This window comes from Ammodytes marinus (genome assembly GCF_949987685.1).
Source record: "Ammodytes marinus genome assembly, chromosome: 23".
In the NCBI taxonomy this organism is placed as follows: Eukaryota; Metazoa; Chordata; class Actinopteri; order Uranoscopiformes; family Ammodytidae; genus Ammodytes; species Ammodytes marinus.
The window spans coordinates 12,667,189-12,683,580 of record NC_137227.1 but is presented as its reverse complement, the minus strand read 5'-3'; the positions used below and the strand labels follow the sequence as shown (position 1 = coordinate 12,683,580).

At 38.4% G+C, this 16,392-nt stretch overlaps 4 protein-coding genes across 4 annotated transcripts; all 4 read right to left on the bottom strand.

Moving 5' to 3' along the window:
- Nucleotides 1–434: 434 nt before the first annotated feature.
- LOC307269492 (uncharacterized protein) lies at nt 435–3,171 on the bottom strand (the record flags this gene model as incomplete). The annotated part of the gene is made up of 6 exons (XM_080052468.1): nt 435–473; nt 1,603–1,634; nt 1,752–1,874; nt 2,214–2,555; nt 2,652–2,996; nt 3,081–3,171. The coding sequence occupies 6 exons, from the start codon at nt 3,169–3,171 to the stop codon at nt 435–437; spliced, it is 972 nt and encodes a 323-aa protein (XP_079908594.1).
- A 1,801-nt stretch (nt 3,172–4,972) lies between these two features.
- LOC307269491 (uncharacterized protein) lies at nt 4,973–6,198 on the bottom strand (the record flags this gene model as incomplete). The annotated part of the gene is made up of 4 exons (XM_080052467.1): nt 4,973–5,034; nt 5,121–5,237; nt 5,346–6,053; nt 6,195–6,198. The coding sequence occupies 4 exons, from the start codon at nt 6,196–6,198 to the stop codon at nt 4,973–4,975; spliced, it is 891 nt and encodes a 296-aa protein (XP_079908593.1).
- Nucleotides 6,199–7,724: 1,526 nt separating this feature from the next.
- On the bottom strand, nt 7,725–9,141 carry LOC307269490 (uncharacterized protein; the record flags this gene model as incomplete). Its single annotated transcript, XM_080052466.1, has 5 exons — nt 7,725–7,844; nt 7,933–7,976; nt 8,061–8,180; nt 8,289–8,711; nt 9,138–9,141. 5 exons carry the CDS (start codon nt 9,139–9,141, stop codon nt 7,725–7,727), a joined length of 711 nt encoding a protein of 236 aa, XP_079908592.1.
- A 2,581-nt stretch (nt 9,142–11,722) lies between these two features.
- On the bottom strand, nt 11,723–13,535 carry LOC307269489 (uncharacterized protein; the record flags this gene model as incomplete). Its single annotated transcript, XM_080052465.1, has 5 exons — nt 11,723–11,842; nt 11,949–11,992; nt 12,075–12,200; nt 12,669–13,373; nt 13,481–13,535. 5 exons carry the CDS (start codon nt 13,533–13,535, stop codon nt 11,723–11,725), a joined length of 1,050 nt encoding a protein of 349 aa, XP_079908591.1.
- Nucleotides 13,536–16,392: the final 2,857 nt, after the last annotated feature.

Here is a 16,392-nt window from a genome sequence, read left to right as displayed (position 1 = left end):
AAATTTCCTCTTTTAAAGTATTAATTATATAGTATGTTATCTCGAATGACCCAAAATGAATACAGTGTTGCATACAAATCATTTTGTTGTTTGGCTTTATAAGACTTTTCTTAATAAAAGCAAATTTGACGAAGCTATTGTTTGTCTCATACAGTGTTTTTATTTATCAGAGGATGAATCATTAGGTGGAGAGCTACAATACATTTATGAGCAACAACTAAAAACAATCTAAATTCAGCCCTTGAAAGTTGCTCAGGTTTTGGTTGACCACAGTTCTACATAACATCTGTCATTTTTGTTCTCAAGCTGTGTGTGGTTGAAAAAAAAAGGAACACACTGTGTTGTGGGACATCAATGAAAGTCTGCCTGTGAACGTAAAGTATCTGATCGCAACAATAGGCTCCTGTGATCCACCGACTGTCTCAGAGGTGGAGTCACACAGGTTCCTTAGCAAAAGCATGCTTAGAAACCACCTACAAACACAGAGAGCAGAGGGTCCTCAATGGGCACATGAGCGAGGTCTACCAGGTAACAGATAGTTCTCTTCTTTTACCGATGACAACAGGATTGCGTTGAGTCAGGACAGAAACAGCTGTAATATTTTTATGGTGATAAAGATGGTCTAAAACTGTGAAGCATGTACATGTTTTTTTAAGCCTTTGCAAGATTGTTAAAGCTGACAGTTCTGTCATTATCGTTCCCATCAGTTGTACCAACAAGCTTTTATTCTGCTATGGTGAATAAAACACAACATATGCTACATAAAAACACATATGTTTTAACATGCAAGACTATGCATGTATATGTATGTATGTTTAAATATTGTACATACAAATATTTACGGAAGGAATAATCACCCAGATACATATTCAGGAACATTTAGCTATATAAAATGAATTCTTATTCTTCTGACTTTTTTCAATTTGACCCACAGTTATGAGGACAGATTGCATTTTTCCAAAATACAAACAGCACGAAAGTATCCTTCCTCGTTGTTAGAGACACTTTTTAGCAAAAAATTAAGGACTTCACAGGCACATACAATTGGAAATATACAGTGTCAAGCTTTATGATACATTGGGGTTTATAACATACATACCTACAAGTCAACACAAACAAATCTGGTACATACAAATAAAAAAAAAACAATATGCTAAAATAAAAGCATGCAAAATGTGATCAATAATAAACTCAACAAAGTGCGTCCTTAATTAAAAACATGAGGAGGTGCGAAACTCCAGTGGCTGACTTGTACGGTAGGCTATATGACAAAGATGGTCTTCAGTCATATCTTAGGAGATAGGAGATAAACATTTGATAGGACCGCCTTGCTAGGCTCCGTCAGATGTCTTTCTCTCTGGCTTGTCCGCACTCCCAAGATGAAACGTCTCGATTCTATTGACAGTGTCTTGTGTCGGAATAAACAACAGATTCTCCACTGCATTTCCCTGTAGCTTGTCTGGGGGGGAGGCTCTTGGGAAGCGGACACACAGATGCATAGATAACTCCATCAGCAGCCTGTAAGAAATGGAAACTAAAATAGAACAGAGAGGTCTTATATAACTGATTTATGACACTGTGGGTGGTGAGACAAACTCTCACCTGACTGCCTTCAGAACGTCCATCAGTTGCCTCTGAAGATAAAAAAAAAAGATAAGTATTCAATTCCACAGTCCTAGCTCCTGCACAATATAACAAAATCTGATAGATGTGACATATAGCTGATCAAAAGAACTCATCATTTTCATTACCTGGGGAATCTTTCCTCCGACTTTTGAAAAGTGTCCATATGAGGATGAATGTCACAATCCCAAGAGTGATGTTTGACAGCATCAGTGCAATAACGGCTGGACTCAGTGCAACTACTTCCATATCTGCGTTGAACAGAAGAAAGCAACAACAAATAAAACAGTGCTTCATTAAAATTTTTAATACAATTACCTTCCAGTGCCATGTCCTGTATGTATTCTGTTTTAGACCCCACAACTAAGTATATTCTGTTTGCCACTTGCTTTGCCATATGCTTGCAGTATCAATAAGTGATATTTAATTGGAAGTATACAGTATTTAGGGTTTCTGCCAATCCTGAAGCCTAGTTTTTCTAGGAATAGTTGGAGAAGTCTCTCTGTATTTATTATGCATATGATTTGATAGGAATTATTTCATAGTTTGGACTAATACTTTGCGCAAATAGTTTCATGTCTCTGTCTTACTGTGAATATTAATCCTGGTCCCGTTTCCAATCAGTATATGTCCACATGAAGTCACAACACAGTAGCAGGTTCCAGCATCATCAGAGCTTAGGTTCCTCCTGAGGAGCTCGTACACACATCTTGTTTCCCCACTCTCAGTCGTCTGGCAGATGTGGTTGTTATTTCCAGAGGAGTAAATCATTTGTGGAGCAGAATGATGAGAGATTGTCAGCCACATGACACTAGTGTGTTCTGCTGCACAGCGGCCAGTGTGAACAGAACAGCTGAGAGTCACAGAGTCTCCTGGCTGGACTGACTGAGACTGTGGCTGCTGGACTACAGAGTCACTGGTCAGGTTTTCACCTTGGGAAACAAAGCACACAAATTTGATCATCAACATTAACTGCACATTTAACTGAAACATCCTAGAATTGCAATTAAGATATTGAGAATAAATACCTTGTAACATCAAAAAGGTTCCTTGTCCAAATTGAATGTCGTTTAAGTTCATCACTCCACAGAAGTATGTTCCGGCGTCTTCCCTTGTTGTTGCAGATATGCTGAGGTGACTGCTGATTTTGTCAAATTTAACTGAATAATACTGATGAAATGTATCAGCATAAATACTCCGATTAAAGAAATGATTGAATGCTGCAACAAGCTGTAGTCTATTCCCTGAAGTCAATTTGTACCACACTCTTTTTTTCATGTCACTATTTATGTGACATTCAACAGTAGCCGAGTCACCGAGCTTCACTGTTTGGAAAGAAACAGGCTGAGAGACCTCACTTAACTGTGCCACACCTGAAACGCACAGACAGGATAGAATCAACTCTGTGTGTGAAGACGCTCATGAAAAGATGCTACAAGTGGATTATTGTTACTCACACAAAGGCCAGAGCAGGAACATCTTCACAAAGTACACCATCATCTCGTCTGCTTTGGCAGTTCTGACTGACTGCAGACTTAACAGATTCATTACTTGTCCTACATTTGCTCACATCTGTCAGGTTGGATTGATTCATCATCCCCACCTTGCAGAAGATGATTGGCTGGTTCAAAATGAATTTAAAAAAAACTTCACCATGGCCTCTTTTGACATCAAACAACGACCTAAATGAGGTGAGCCGGGGGGCGCTCATGACACAATGGTAAGAGCGACCCGCTAGAGGCGCAGGCCTTGCAGGAATTGAACCCGGGTCAGTTCTCTGCATGTATTCCCCTATTTTCCCCATTTCAACTCTGTATCTCCAAACTGTCTAATAAAGAAAAAATGCCCAAAAAGTATCTTAAAATAAATAATGAACCGTATCATTGTGGTTTGCTTTATATTAAATTAGATGAATATGGAACTCCCCACGTTGTAATGTATAATAAAGAAGGGTGGTCCTCTATAGCAACAAGAAGACAAACTACATAGTATAATTTTTATATAAATAGTGGTGTAAACCACCTCAGAATGTTACTGTTTTACTCTTTCTTTGCTCCTAATGAATGTGTCATAAATGGGCTTAGGCCTCTCTTCGAAAAGGGATCTTGAACCCAACGATATTACCTGATTAAATAAAGGTTAGATACATTTACATTCTAATATATCAACATTTCTGGTGTCTACTGTTCTTTACTGACCTAGAAAATCTTCTGTGGGAGCAAAAGTGAAGCAAAAGTCACTTCCTCTCAAATCTCTCTGAGAATGATCTGAGGCCCCCTCAACTGAAAACCACAGAGCCAAATAAATTAGTTCAACAGCCATCTCTCAGTTTACTGGTTTCAATTCGAAACTTTTTCTTTGATTTTTTTTCTTCAACCTAAATATTAATTAACTGTACAATCCTGTCCTAGGGGTTTACATTGTTGTTACTAAGTAGCAGGTAACATTGTTACTGGGTACTGTAATGTGTATAAACAGGAACATATTGGTGAAAGAAGCTTCCTTTGCCAATTATTCAGTTTAATCATTCACTCACTTATAATCACAAAATTGGTAAACATGGTGCCACCAGCCATTCAATTTCAAAGAAGTGTGAGTAACCATTGGATTGAACACAAGCACACATATGGCTTCTAACTCAACATGCTCCAAATTCTGATAGTTTATTTGATCATTAATGACATACAATGTACATACAGACATGATTTAGTCAAAAAACAATATAGATAAACGTATAACACAATGATCCTAAAAGCCTAGAATTTATTTCTAAAGCATCAATCGATCCAAGCTTCTACATGCACCATATGTCACAAATATAATTCAGTTACATGGATTACAAATAACGATCATTTCCGATACAAGGTTTATTTTCAAGAAACAAAGTAACATTGTGGAGACGCTTCAGAGAACACAGAATAACTAACAGTGTCGATAATATGCACATTATAGGAGAGCAAAGTATTTTAACTGCAGAGCACAAAGAGGATAACAAAGCGTATTTATTTCAAGCTTACATTTTTAAATAGATATGAAACCTACAAAATGGCGCCAAGAAAATCCTGTCTCACTAAAAAAAAAAAAGTACCAATGTTATATTCAGTTCTCTTGCTTAACTCTGTTGTACACACAGGTACTCCAGATTTGATCCCTCTGTCCTCTTGATCCGTTGGCCAGGTTGACATTCAAAGCAGCGTAATAGAGGTTGTGTACATTATTGCAGCCCTGGTGACAAATCAAATAAGCATGTTACCATTTAGTCTGAATGTAAGATTTAAACAATATCAAAGAAACGCTGTATTTTGCAATACATATGTGTCTGAATGGTCATTCAACTGTTAGTTTACATTCAACAGTTTTTATTAACCTCTGCATTTGCCGTGGCCGCAGCTGAAGATCTGTCTGGAGACTCTGGTTATGAAACACGGAAAAGGTTATTTCATCAAAAAAGCCAAGTCAGTGTATATAAGATGTCAGTCACCAACTGTACCAGTTACCTTTTGGTTGGCAGCTGTGTCTCTTGCTCATCATGCATACTGAGAGGGCCAGGATAACGACCAGGATGCTGGTGAAAACTGAAACGCCTGTCCAGAAATATTCAGAGGCCAACCCATCTGAAAAGAGTCAAGAAACCGTGTGTTCTGTTTGGATCCGATATTTGTTAAGTAATTAGCAATGTAGCCTAATTGTTAGATGCAAAATGTCTGCTAGAAATTAATTACCTTCAATGTCCAGCTTGGTCCCTTCTCCAAACAGAATGTGTCCACATGAGGCGACTGCACAGTAGTAGGTCCCAGCATGAGAAAGATTCAGGTTCTTCATTGGTAAGTTGTAGACACAGGTGTGTCTTTGTGTGTTGGGTTCCCTCTCACACTGATCATTCCTGCCTCCATGGGTGTAGATGAGTCCTGGATGAGATTCTTCAGAGTCTTTGAACCAGTAAACACTGTGTTCTCCATCACAGGTCCCAGTGTGTACTGTACAGTTCAGAGTCACAGAGCCTCCTGGCTGGATGCTCTCAGATGCTGACTGATGGACCAAAGCTGCGATGCTCAAACCTGAACCCTGCACACTTATTACAATGCTCTCTGAAAATTCCAATGTGTACAAATAGGAACTCATGCAGTAGTAAGTAGCTGAGTCTGAAACATGCATATCTGTGATAGTCAAGTGATTTTGACTATTTTCATTGTCCAGTTTGAAGCGTGGATTGTCCTTGAATTCATCATAAAAGGTGGCATCTATACCAAAGAGGTGGAAGGAGGAGATGAGCCTTGGTTGGTGTCCCAGATTTTGTTTGTACCAGTAATGCCTTGCAGCAACATCACCCTCATAGAAACATTGCAGAGTCAAGTTGTCTCCAGGTTGAACTGATATAAAGATGCTCTCCTGACCAGCCGATGAGGAGAATATCAGATCAGTCGTCTGAGCTGAAATTAAATGAGAGACAAAGCAAATGATGTGACAGAATTCAGTGTAAACCGTTCATTAAAACTATAAAAAAAAACATTTGTATGAGGAGTGGTCATGCACTTAAATTAACGAGTTTGAATAACGAAGATACAACTCACCCATTTTTCCCAAGAACAGGTGTGTGAGATAGAAAGCAAACACTAGAGGTGTCATCGTGCCTAAACTGCTGTGTGGACTGAAAAGAACATCAACGGATTCTCAACTCTTCAGAGACAAGACTGCGTTTGATTGGACAACCTGAAGTCACGCTGTACTGTATGTCCTACTCAAGGAAACATCACATTTTCCCAGACACATTTCCCTGAACATAACAGATCCTCATATTGACTTTAAATTTAAAACAGTGAACATAGATGAGGCTCACATCCAATATAAACAGTTTCTGTTTTTCTAAAGTGTTTGTTTGATGCATTGAGCTTCATAATTTGACGCTAAGGTCCTTTTAACTTCATTGTTCTGGACTAGCAGCCAGTCAAATGTAATCTGCGATATCTACAAGAAAAACTACCGCCAGGCATAAAGTTGGATCTGCTTTAACTTTAGAATCGCAGTCTTTTTGTCTTCGACTTGACATAATCTTATTAGTTTTGCCTGAAAACGACTCTGCTGTTTTGGGGGTTTGAAGTGGTTTCTGGTTTAAGGGAAATCATGGTGAGACTGCAAACATCATTGTGAGACTTACATCCTGCCGAAAACCACAAATGCTGCTGCGCTAAAAGTTATGCAATACGGAAAGGATGGGGGTTCAAAGGTCAGCAGGTGGGAGAGTAATGAATGCTTAATGTCTTTTCTGCATTGTTATAGCAACAAAGTGAAGAAAAAAATAACATAACTTTTGTTTCTCATAAAGACCAACCAACTTTGAGACGGAGTTGTGTCTTTAGAGTGCATGTAGACAGCTGCATTGATTTAAAGTGCCTTGCTGAGTTTCCTTGAAAACAAACAATGTTATATTTACATTCAGTGTTAATCACTAAAACACATTGTGTGTTCAGATCTAATAAACATGTGCTCTTCCACATACATTTTGTCTTATGGGGATTTAGAAAGATTGAATTGAATAAATAATGGTCTGGAGGTTTTCAAAGGCAGAATGTTATCCTGGTTTGAGGTAGAGCCAATGACAAACAAGTAGTCGAAATGTATATTCATATATGTGATATTGTTGGACCGTTTATTAGCCATGTGGGAATTTGATGTTAAAACCATCAAAAACAACAGTCTGAGCTTTACTTGAAAGATTTTATTAAACCAGGTTTAAACACAATCATCAAGACAAATGTAAAAGCAGCTTATTTAATAATATATGATGATCAATATGTGACAGAGAATGCATTTGCTTTATTTGATCACTAATGTCATAGAGTAGAATGGCCCATACAAATGCCCAAAGGCCTACAATAGTCCCTCAACTCAATCCACAAGTGCCCTATCCCATAATGTTGTTACATACAGAGGCAACATTTTCAAAAGTCTTTGTTTCAACAATATTTGTGCATGGAAAGTATGGATTAATTGATATTAGGGGAAAAGCAAGGTTATTAAAAAGATTTTTCTTTATAAAAAGCTTGTTTTTAAGGTGAAGGTTAATCCAGTGTCGACCAAGTAGAGATGTAACATGCCCAGTTCTAATGCTTCACACTTGAGTATACACACTCATTCTGGGGGTTGTTTGTCTGTCTGCTTGATCTGTTGGGCAGGTTGACACTCAAAGCAGCATAATGGAGGTTGTCCGCATCTCGATAACCCTGGCAACAAAATATGTTGAAGTATTAGGATATCCACCCGCAAAACAGTTGGTCAATTTAATTAATGGATTATTCAGATAAATATCACCTCTGCATTTGTTGTAGAAGAATCAGAAGATCCTGCTCGAGGCTCTGCATTGAAAAATAAGAAAAATGCTCTTCATTTAAAAGTTTTATTTAGTGAATGCAAGCTATCAGGCAGAAAGCACATCCTACCTGAAAATTGGAAGTTGTTTCTCTTGACTATCTTGTACAATGTGAAAGCCATTAAAACACTGAGGATGGTGGTAAATGCTAAAGCTCCAGTCAAGAAATACACCAAGACGAAAGAGTCATCTGCAGAGAGAGGGACAATAGCTTTTAGTTTTTATCTCTCTGTTTAAAGTATGATTGGAAAGTAACATTAACATCAAATGAGAAGAAATCTACTAGAAATGTACTTACCGTCAAAGTCCAGCTTGATCCCGTTTCCAAACAGTATGTGTCCACATGAGGCGACAGCACAGTAGTAGGTCCCAGCATGAGAATGATTCAGGCTCTTCATTGATAAGTTGTAGATACAGGTGTGTGTTTGTGTGTTGGGTTTCCTCTCACACTGATCACTCCTGCCTCCATGGGTGTAGATGAGTCCTGGATGAGATTCTTCAGAGTCTTTGAACCAGTAAACACTGTGTTCTCCATCACAGGTCCCAGTGTGTACTGTACAGTTCAGAGTCACAGAGCCTCCTGGCTGGATGCTCTCAGAGGCTGACTGATGGACCAAAACTGGGATGTTCAAACCTGAACCCTGCACACTCACAGTGATGCTGTTGAAAAAATTCAAGGTGTATAATGCATCGCTACTTGCGCAGTAATAAGTAGCCGAGTCTGAAATTTCCAAATCAAGAATTGTCAAGATAGTTGTACCGTTTTCGGTATCAAGTTTGAATCGTGGATTGTCCTTGAATTCATTATAAAGAGAGGTCCTTCTGTCATAAACAAATATGTTAGAGATGAGTCTCGGTTTTTCTCCCAGACTTTGCTTATACCAGTAAAGCCATGATACATAACCGCCATATAAACATTGGAGAGTCACTTTGTCTCCAACATAAGCCGATACAAAATGTCTCTCTTGACGAAGCGACAATTTTGGATCGGTCATCTGAACTGAAGTGAAAAGAGACACAAAGCAAATACAGTTAGTCAAATCTGATATCATTCAGAGTAAGTATTACATAAAAACAATGTCAGAAGTATTTCAATGAGTTGCTATGAACTAAAATGACATTCTACAGCCACAAAAACACAACTCACCCATTTTCCCCCAGAACAGACACATCAGACAGATAAGAAACTTTGCAGAGGTCATTATGTTCCTACTGGTGCGTTAAATGAAAAGAATCTTGAGATTTTCCCTACTCTTAAGATACAAGACTGTGTGTGATTGGCCAACTTAAGGTGACACTGTACGTCCTACATAGGAAACATGATCACATGCTCACTGCCACCAATGGTGTAAAGGTTGGCTCATTAGAAGATTCACATGCTGAGAGAGATATGAGGAAAATTCTGGCTCTCGATCTTGGTTTCATGTTTGAATAAGAATAAAAATAAATAACAGGATGCAGCAGTTATATTTTTTAAATGGCAGCTTGTATCTCACACTTTGTTTTTTAAAATTTCTTAATTGATTTGATTGTTGCAATACTTCTTCTTTTGTAATGTGTCAAAAAGGGCCAAAGCAACCTTTGTATTCTATCTATTGTGTATTAAATGTGACCCAGTGAAAACACATTTTTGAATATCAATCAAATAAACTAAGGCAAACATTCCTGGATAACTTTCTATTTACTTCACAACTGCTGCGATGACTTTGCAAACTTTAAAATCCTGTCTCTGAGTATTTTTAATATCATAAGTTGAGTGAGCTTTAACAGGCATTCACTAAGGCTTTGGAATTGAAGCTTTTAGACACCATAGATCATCTTTTGAAGAAAGTCGATATCAAAATGTGGCTTATTTTATAAGAACAAGGCCTGTTTTTCCTCTAGCTATGAAATGCTGAGCATCTTCAGATGCACTTACATGTCAAATAAGCAGTACAGCACTACGTCACTCTGTACACCCCCTTAGTCCCAACATAACTCTATAACAAAGCCTTCTTTTCCCCTTCAACCTGGAACCCACTACAGCAGGATTTGGAGCTTTCAAGCTGATTCCCCTAGGGATTTTAAACTTATTTTAAAAAAACTTGAGAAAATATTTTTGGGTGTTTGCTATTGTTTTTGGTCTTAATCCTCATTCTGATTATCAAAACTTGAACCTATAACTTTTATGTATTTTAGTTGTATTTGTTGTGTCTGTATTGAATGTCCTATCTGACTTACTGTGCGCACTACTGTTGCCGAGAGTGCAAACACCTACATGACCCACAATGGTCACTGCAGTGAAAGAGATACAAAGCAAAAAAATGACAGCTTAATTTTCAAGCAAAAAAAGAGGTGGTTGTAGGTAAAAATGTGAAATTGCTGCCTTATTTATAGTTAGCCAGATGTTGTGTTAAGCACAATAACTAAGCTTGGCATAAACCCTTGATGCGAGGGAAAACAGCTAGCCTTTTTTTTTTTTTTTTTTTAAACCCTAAACTGTTTGGATTACATGTTCTGTCCCATTAGCAAGCAAGGTGCTCACCCATGACTTGAAGTCACCTGGCTCATATTCAGTGCTGGAGCTAACTAACTAGGTGAGGACAGCTGTGTGCCTCCTTTGATAAACATTGTGGATACTCATTTCACCTGCCATCAAGAAACTTTTGTACCAGCTGTGATCCCTCTCTGGCTTCCCACCTGCAAACATTTCCAGTAATGTTGATTGTCACACATAACTAACTTGGAGGTACAGCTGTTGTCTCTGCAGTGCCCTGGTTGCCTGATTAAGATCTGAACCGATGGTGGTTAGTGGGTAATTGCTTGAGAGTGGTGACGTCTTCCATGACTTCAAACCCACAGTCAGCAGTGTGACATCATTCAATTAAAATGAGCAGATCAATAGTGACACATAATGCACATTCACAGTACTGCATTCGGTTGGGAACTCTAAATCTCAAAAGACTTATAGATTTATTTGACCATGGTCCTAAACTTGCAACTTGTAAAATGTTGCATTTTATCTACTGTGCTTTAATTATAAATGTAGAAAGAAGTTGCTTAGTTTGCAAATAAGTTACAATGTGAAGACATCCTGCTTGAAAATGAGAGAGCAGAGGTTTGTAAAGGTGCAGATGTCTCCTTCTCAGCCAAGCACACACAGGTTTCGTCGTCTGACTGACCACAAGGGAAGCTATAAAAAGATTCTTACATCAGTGGATTTGTAGCAACATGTACTCACCACACATTTTCTCTCAGAGCGGATGTTTTATTAATTTCCTTCAAATCAAGAGAAAAAATGCATTGCCTATTTCTATGATTCCTAAGCATACACATATTCACTTTGTAAATGGTTGAAGTTTTGCTTGGTAAAAAAAAATGGCGCCTCTTATTTTTCAGAACAGCACTGAGAGACCAATACAACAGGTACAGTGATAGTGGAAATACTGCACATAATCAACAATCAGACATCTGTACTGTCACTGCAAGCTTGTTCAAGAAATTAACAACAAGACGTTAAGTTTCATCCATCATTCCGTGTGAATAAGAAAGCATGTTGATAGAACTGTTAACGGACCAGCGGCTGTGTATAAACACCAACCTTTTTTACCAGCATGCACACACGACGGACAGGTAGCGGATGGTGATATTAGCTGATTTCGACAAAAGGTGTTCTGGATTACAATTGCTGAGCATGCCTTTAACAGGTTTTTAAACCAATAACATTTACAGAAACAAATGAATCACGCTGCTCTACTGCCTCACACTGGAGTACACACATTCACTACTGGTGTCGTCTCTCCGTCTTCTTGATCCGTTAACTGCGAGATCCCTTAAGGCAACATAATGGAGGTTGTCTGCATCTTGGGAACCCTGGTGACATATCAATATATCAGAGCACAGTAGTCCACAACACAACTCATTGTTCAATGTGTCTCAATGGTAATTTAACAGTTTTTTTTAAATGGTTAATATTCACCTCTGCATGTGTTGTGGTGAAAGCTGAAACTCCTTGATACTCTGCTATAAGACAGAGAAAAAACCTCATTATTTAAAATCCATCCTCAGTGGATACAAGCTGTTAGATCAAATCTGTCACAGTTACCTGAACATTTGCAGCTTCTCTTGTTCATCTTGTACACTGAGATAGCCAGGAAAACAACCAGGACCATGGTGAACACCAAAGCTCCACTCAAGAAATACACAAGAGAGTCAGGAGAGTTCACCTTATCTGCAGATAGACAGACACCACGAGACATTGCGAACCTGTTAGTAGAGCTTTATTTTTTTATAACATAGTAAGTATACCTCGTACCGGCCAACATTGACTTATATAATCTGTGTTAACAGTAGCTTATAAGAAGAGTAAGAAGAACAAGTAGTCTCCATTAAAGAGTTTGTCCAGTAGCGAACATTGACAATTAGATTTTTTACACTGTCAAATGTCCTGCTCAGTATGTATCTTGGTCAAAAGTACACACAAAAAAAGTATTGAATGGATGCATATCGAAAAATGTAGTTAATGTGTTGGAAAAATTACTCTCAGACATTATACTGTATACCATTATCAGAATCACAAATGTGTTAATGAGAACTTAAAAAATCCAAAATTGCCCGATACAATCCTTTTAGCCAATATCTGTTTATGTAAATTTCGATGGGGAAGACACAATTACGTCTAGAATTGAATTGCTCTTACCCACTAAATCCAGCTTGGTTTGGTCTCCAAATAGTATGTGTCCACATGAGGCAACAGCACAGTATGTCCCAGCATGAGAAAGATTCAGGCTCTTCATTGGTAAGTTGTAGACACAGGTGTGTCTTTGTGTGTTGGGTTTCCTCTCACACTGATCATTCCTGCCTCCATGGCTGTAGATGAGTCCTGGATGAGATTCTTCAGAGTCTTTGAACCAGTAAACACTGTGTTCTCCATCACAGGTCCCAGTGTGTACTGTACAGTTCAGAGTCACAGAGCCTCCTGGCTGGACGCTCTCAGATGCTGACTGATGGACCAAAACTGGGATGTTCAAACCTGAACCCTGAACACTAACAGTAACACCCTCTCCAAAATCAAACGTGTATGAATAACATCTTATGCAAAAATAAGTTGCTGAATCCGAAGTGCGCAAATCCGAAATTGTCAAGTGATACTCACCTGGCTTAGTTTCCAGAGAGAAGCGTGGATTGTCTTTGAATTCATCCTTAAAAGTGCCTTTTTTGTCATGTTTATAGTAGGAAGAGATGAGCCTTGGTTTCTGTCCCAGAGTTTGTTTGTACCATAAAAACATTGCTGTAAATTCGCCTTGATAAAAACATTGTAATGTCACATTGTGGCCAACATTAGCTGATTTAAAACCACTGTCTTGACGCACAGACAGGGGCAAAGTAGGATCAGTTGTCAGGGCTGGGTGGAAAAGAGACAAATAACAAAATAAATGCATTGATAAAAGATTATTATAATAAATACATAATACTATACATTTGTGGGTATACAAATTGAGCCACACTTACCAATTTTCAACAAGCAAAGACAAGCCAGATACGAAGCAAACTTCAGAGAGGTCATCGTGATCAAACTGTCTCAATGAATGTAGAGAACCTCCGTAAGTTCTCTACTCTAAGAGAGAGGAGTGTGTTTGATTGGCTGACAAGAAGTGACACTGAATGCCCTACTTTGGAAATAGTGAACACATTTCGTGCCCCCTCAATTGTAAATGTTTGTTGTCCAATCAAGACATGACAGATAGGTACTCGAGCCACAATATGACTTCTAAGCCTGATGTTGAAAAGTCCCTTAGGACAGAAATCATTTTTCGTCTAATAATGCGTTACTGGACGGACTCACTTTCAACTGGTATTTAGACAGGGTTCTAAGGACCAATTCAATCTGGAAAGACACAACATATATTAGCATACATGCATATCCTCCCAGATGCTTGTAAAAAACTGAAGCAGTACTGAATCTCAACTGTATTGTTGTTCAAATGTCATTTGACAAGAGGTCAGTCTTCCTGTGTTCAAGGTGTGCTATGAACTAAGTTTCCAACAACAACCGTTCACGGCTTCACAGCACCTTCACCACATAAACATACAAACATAACCATTGGGTGCTCAAAGTTGGCTGGATTGAAAAATGCAACTGGAACTCATGTTCCCGATTAGAAAGGGGTATAAATATATCTGTAAGTAAGACACCTGTAATACCTGGTGAGGTTTTCACTCTTACTTGCTAGAAATGAATTAATGTCTATAATATCCACAATTCTCCTCTGTTGTGTTGACTTTTTCTGAGATGTTGCTGCCAATGGTATAGCACCAGTCCTACCTGTGTGTTGTATACAGGGCGCTTCAAACTTTGTTCAAATAAAAACAGCTTTGTCTGGTTGCATTTGGATCAGGGGTGTTGGGAGCGAAATGCTTACACGTATCAGCTCAGTGTGGCATGCTACAATTTGCTGATATGAACTACTGCTGAGCTCTCATTAGTTTTTTCAGTTATTTGGTCATAAACAAAACTATTGGACAAACATAACAATATTACCTGATGATGGCACTAAGGAAAAGCTTAAAGGATCATTAATGTGACTGCGGTTCATCCTCTGGGGACCAAAGAGGTCTCAGAATTTCATTTAGTCAGTCAAATAGCTGTTGAGATATTTGAATATGGATCGAAGTCGTGGACCAGCCGACCAATTGACACTGACGTGCTGTTAGCTTGGCTAAAACTAATATTTAATTTGCAGTGGTTATTGTATTATGTATTGTTGCTGCCAGTAGCGATGCTGTGACATGAAATCGGAAAGGCAAATTGTTTCAGCTGTTTCATGGTGTGGTTACTTTTAGTTTAGAAAACAGAGCACGTAAGGAATGTGTGTTCTGAACATCTGTCTTTCAGGCAGTAACATGAGATTTGTGGGAGGCCATGATGAGCAGCTAAGGCTAATGTCAAAGTGCCACTCCCTTAGCAAGGCTGCTCTTGAGGATTTTCATCAAGACAAACATATTGATTTTCTATACATTAATGTTATAGAGTTGTGTACTGAATACTACTGTATTTGTTATTTTATTCAACCCTGTTTAAGCCTTTTGACAAATATTTATTGAACTAATCTACTTAAATAGTCTTGGGGTTAGGTTTACACTGTGGCAGCTGTGCACGGAAACACTGAAGATACTTCCTGTTTGAAACCACACAGACAAAGACAGCAGAGGGTCCTAGAAAAGCACATGACCAAAGTCAAATGAGAGCTAATCTTTGAATGCCGTCCACACATTGGCTAAAGAAAATATCTTTACACCTTGTTGGGGTGTGCAATCAACATTATGTGTAGTAATTAACAACCTGTGAAGACGTTTGTTGGAAACTCACAGATTGATTCCCACCATGTTCAACATATCGATAATGTGTGTTGTCTTGTTGGCCCCCTGCTATGAGATGCCCCCACCGTTTCTGAATATGAAGCTGAGTCCAGAAGGAGTCATGTCCTTATCAATCAATCATTCTTGATGTTTGCAGAGGCTCACTGATTATGTCATGATTATGTAGCACTGTAAAAGCAGAAATATGGGCATGTTTGATTTAATGTTTTATTTGCTTTTAAAGTACCCACTAATGGGAGCCAAATCACATTGAGTTTGCCTTTTCTCATTACTTTGTGCACGCCTCTAGCTTTCTCTCTCTTTCTCTCTCTCTGACTGATTTTTTATAAATATTACCGTGTCTAATTTCTCTGTCAATAGCAAACACTGGAAGTCTTGGAAATCACAGCTGAACCCCAAAAAGATAAACAATCATGTGTATGTGCAACCAGACAACCCTACGACATGAACTGGTTTTACCGTGTTTTCGTGATCACGCTCAACGATGAAGATTTTTGCATTGTAACACAAAATGGCATGTTTCATTTTTTCAGGAGTGCAGAACTAACAGATGCATGTCTTGTCTAATGTGGGCGGATTGTCTGTTAATTTTGTTTTAAAGATAATTTTCCAGTGTGAACGCTCCCTCAGCTCAAAGCTACCACAGATAGGAGTTGTCTGTGGTTGTGTGTTTGCACATTTTACACTAAAAAAGACAAAGTACAATTCACAGCCTAGTTCTAACGTTATAAAGGAAACAGGGTTTCTCAAAGCACTTTTATTTGTTTATTGGAAGAAAAAGCTTAACATTCAGTATATACTGTAAAGGTTAACTCTGACAGTAATGCTTATGTTGCTTGGTAGACATGGTAGCAAAGTACAAATATAACATGTCCAGCTCTACTGCCTCACAATGGAGTACACACATGCACTTGTTGTGTTTTGCTGTCGTGTTGATCTTTTGACCTTGAATTCTCTCAAAGCAGCGTACTGGAGGTCGCCTGGATTTTGGTCGTGCTGGTAACAAAATATTATTTTAACATTTAATCACTATACTAAGAGAC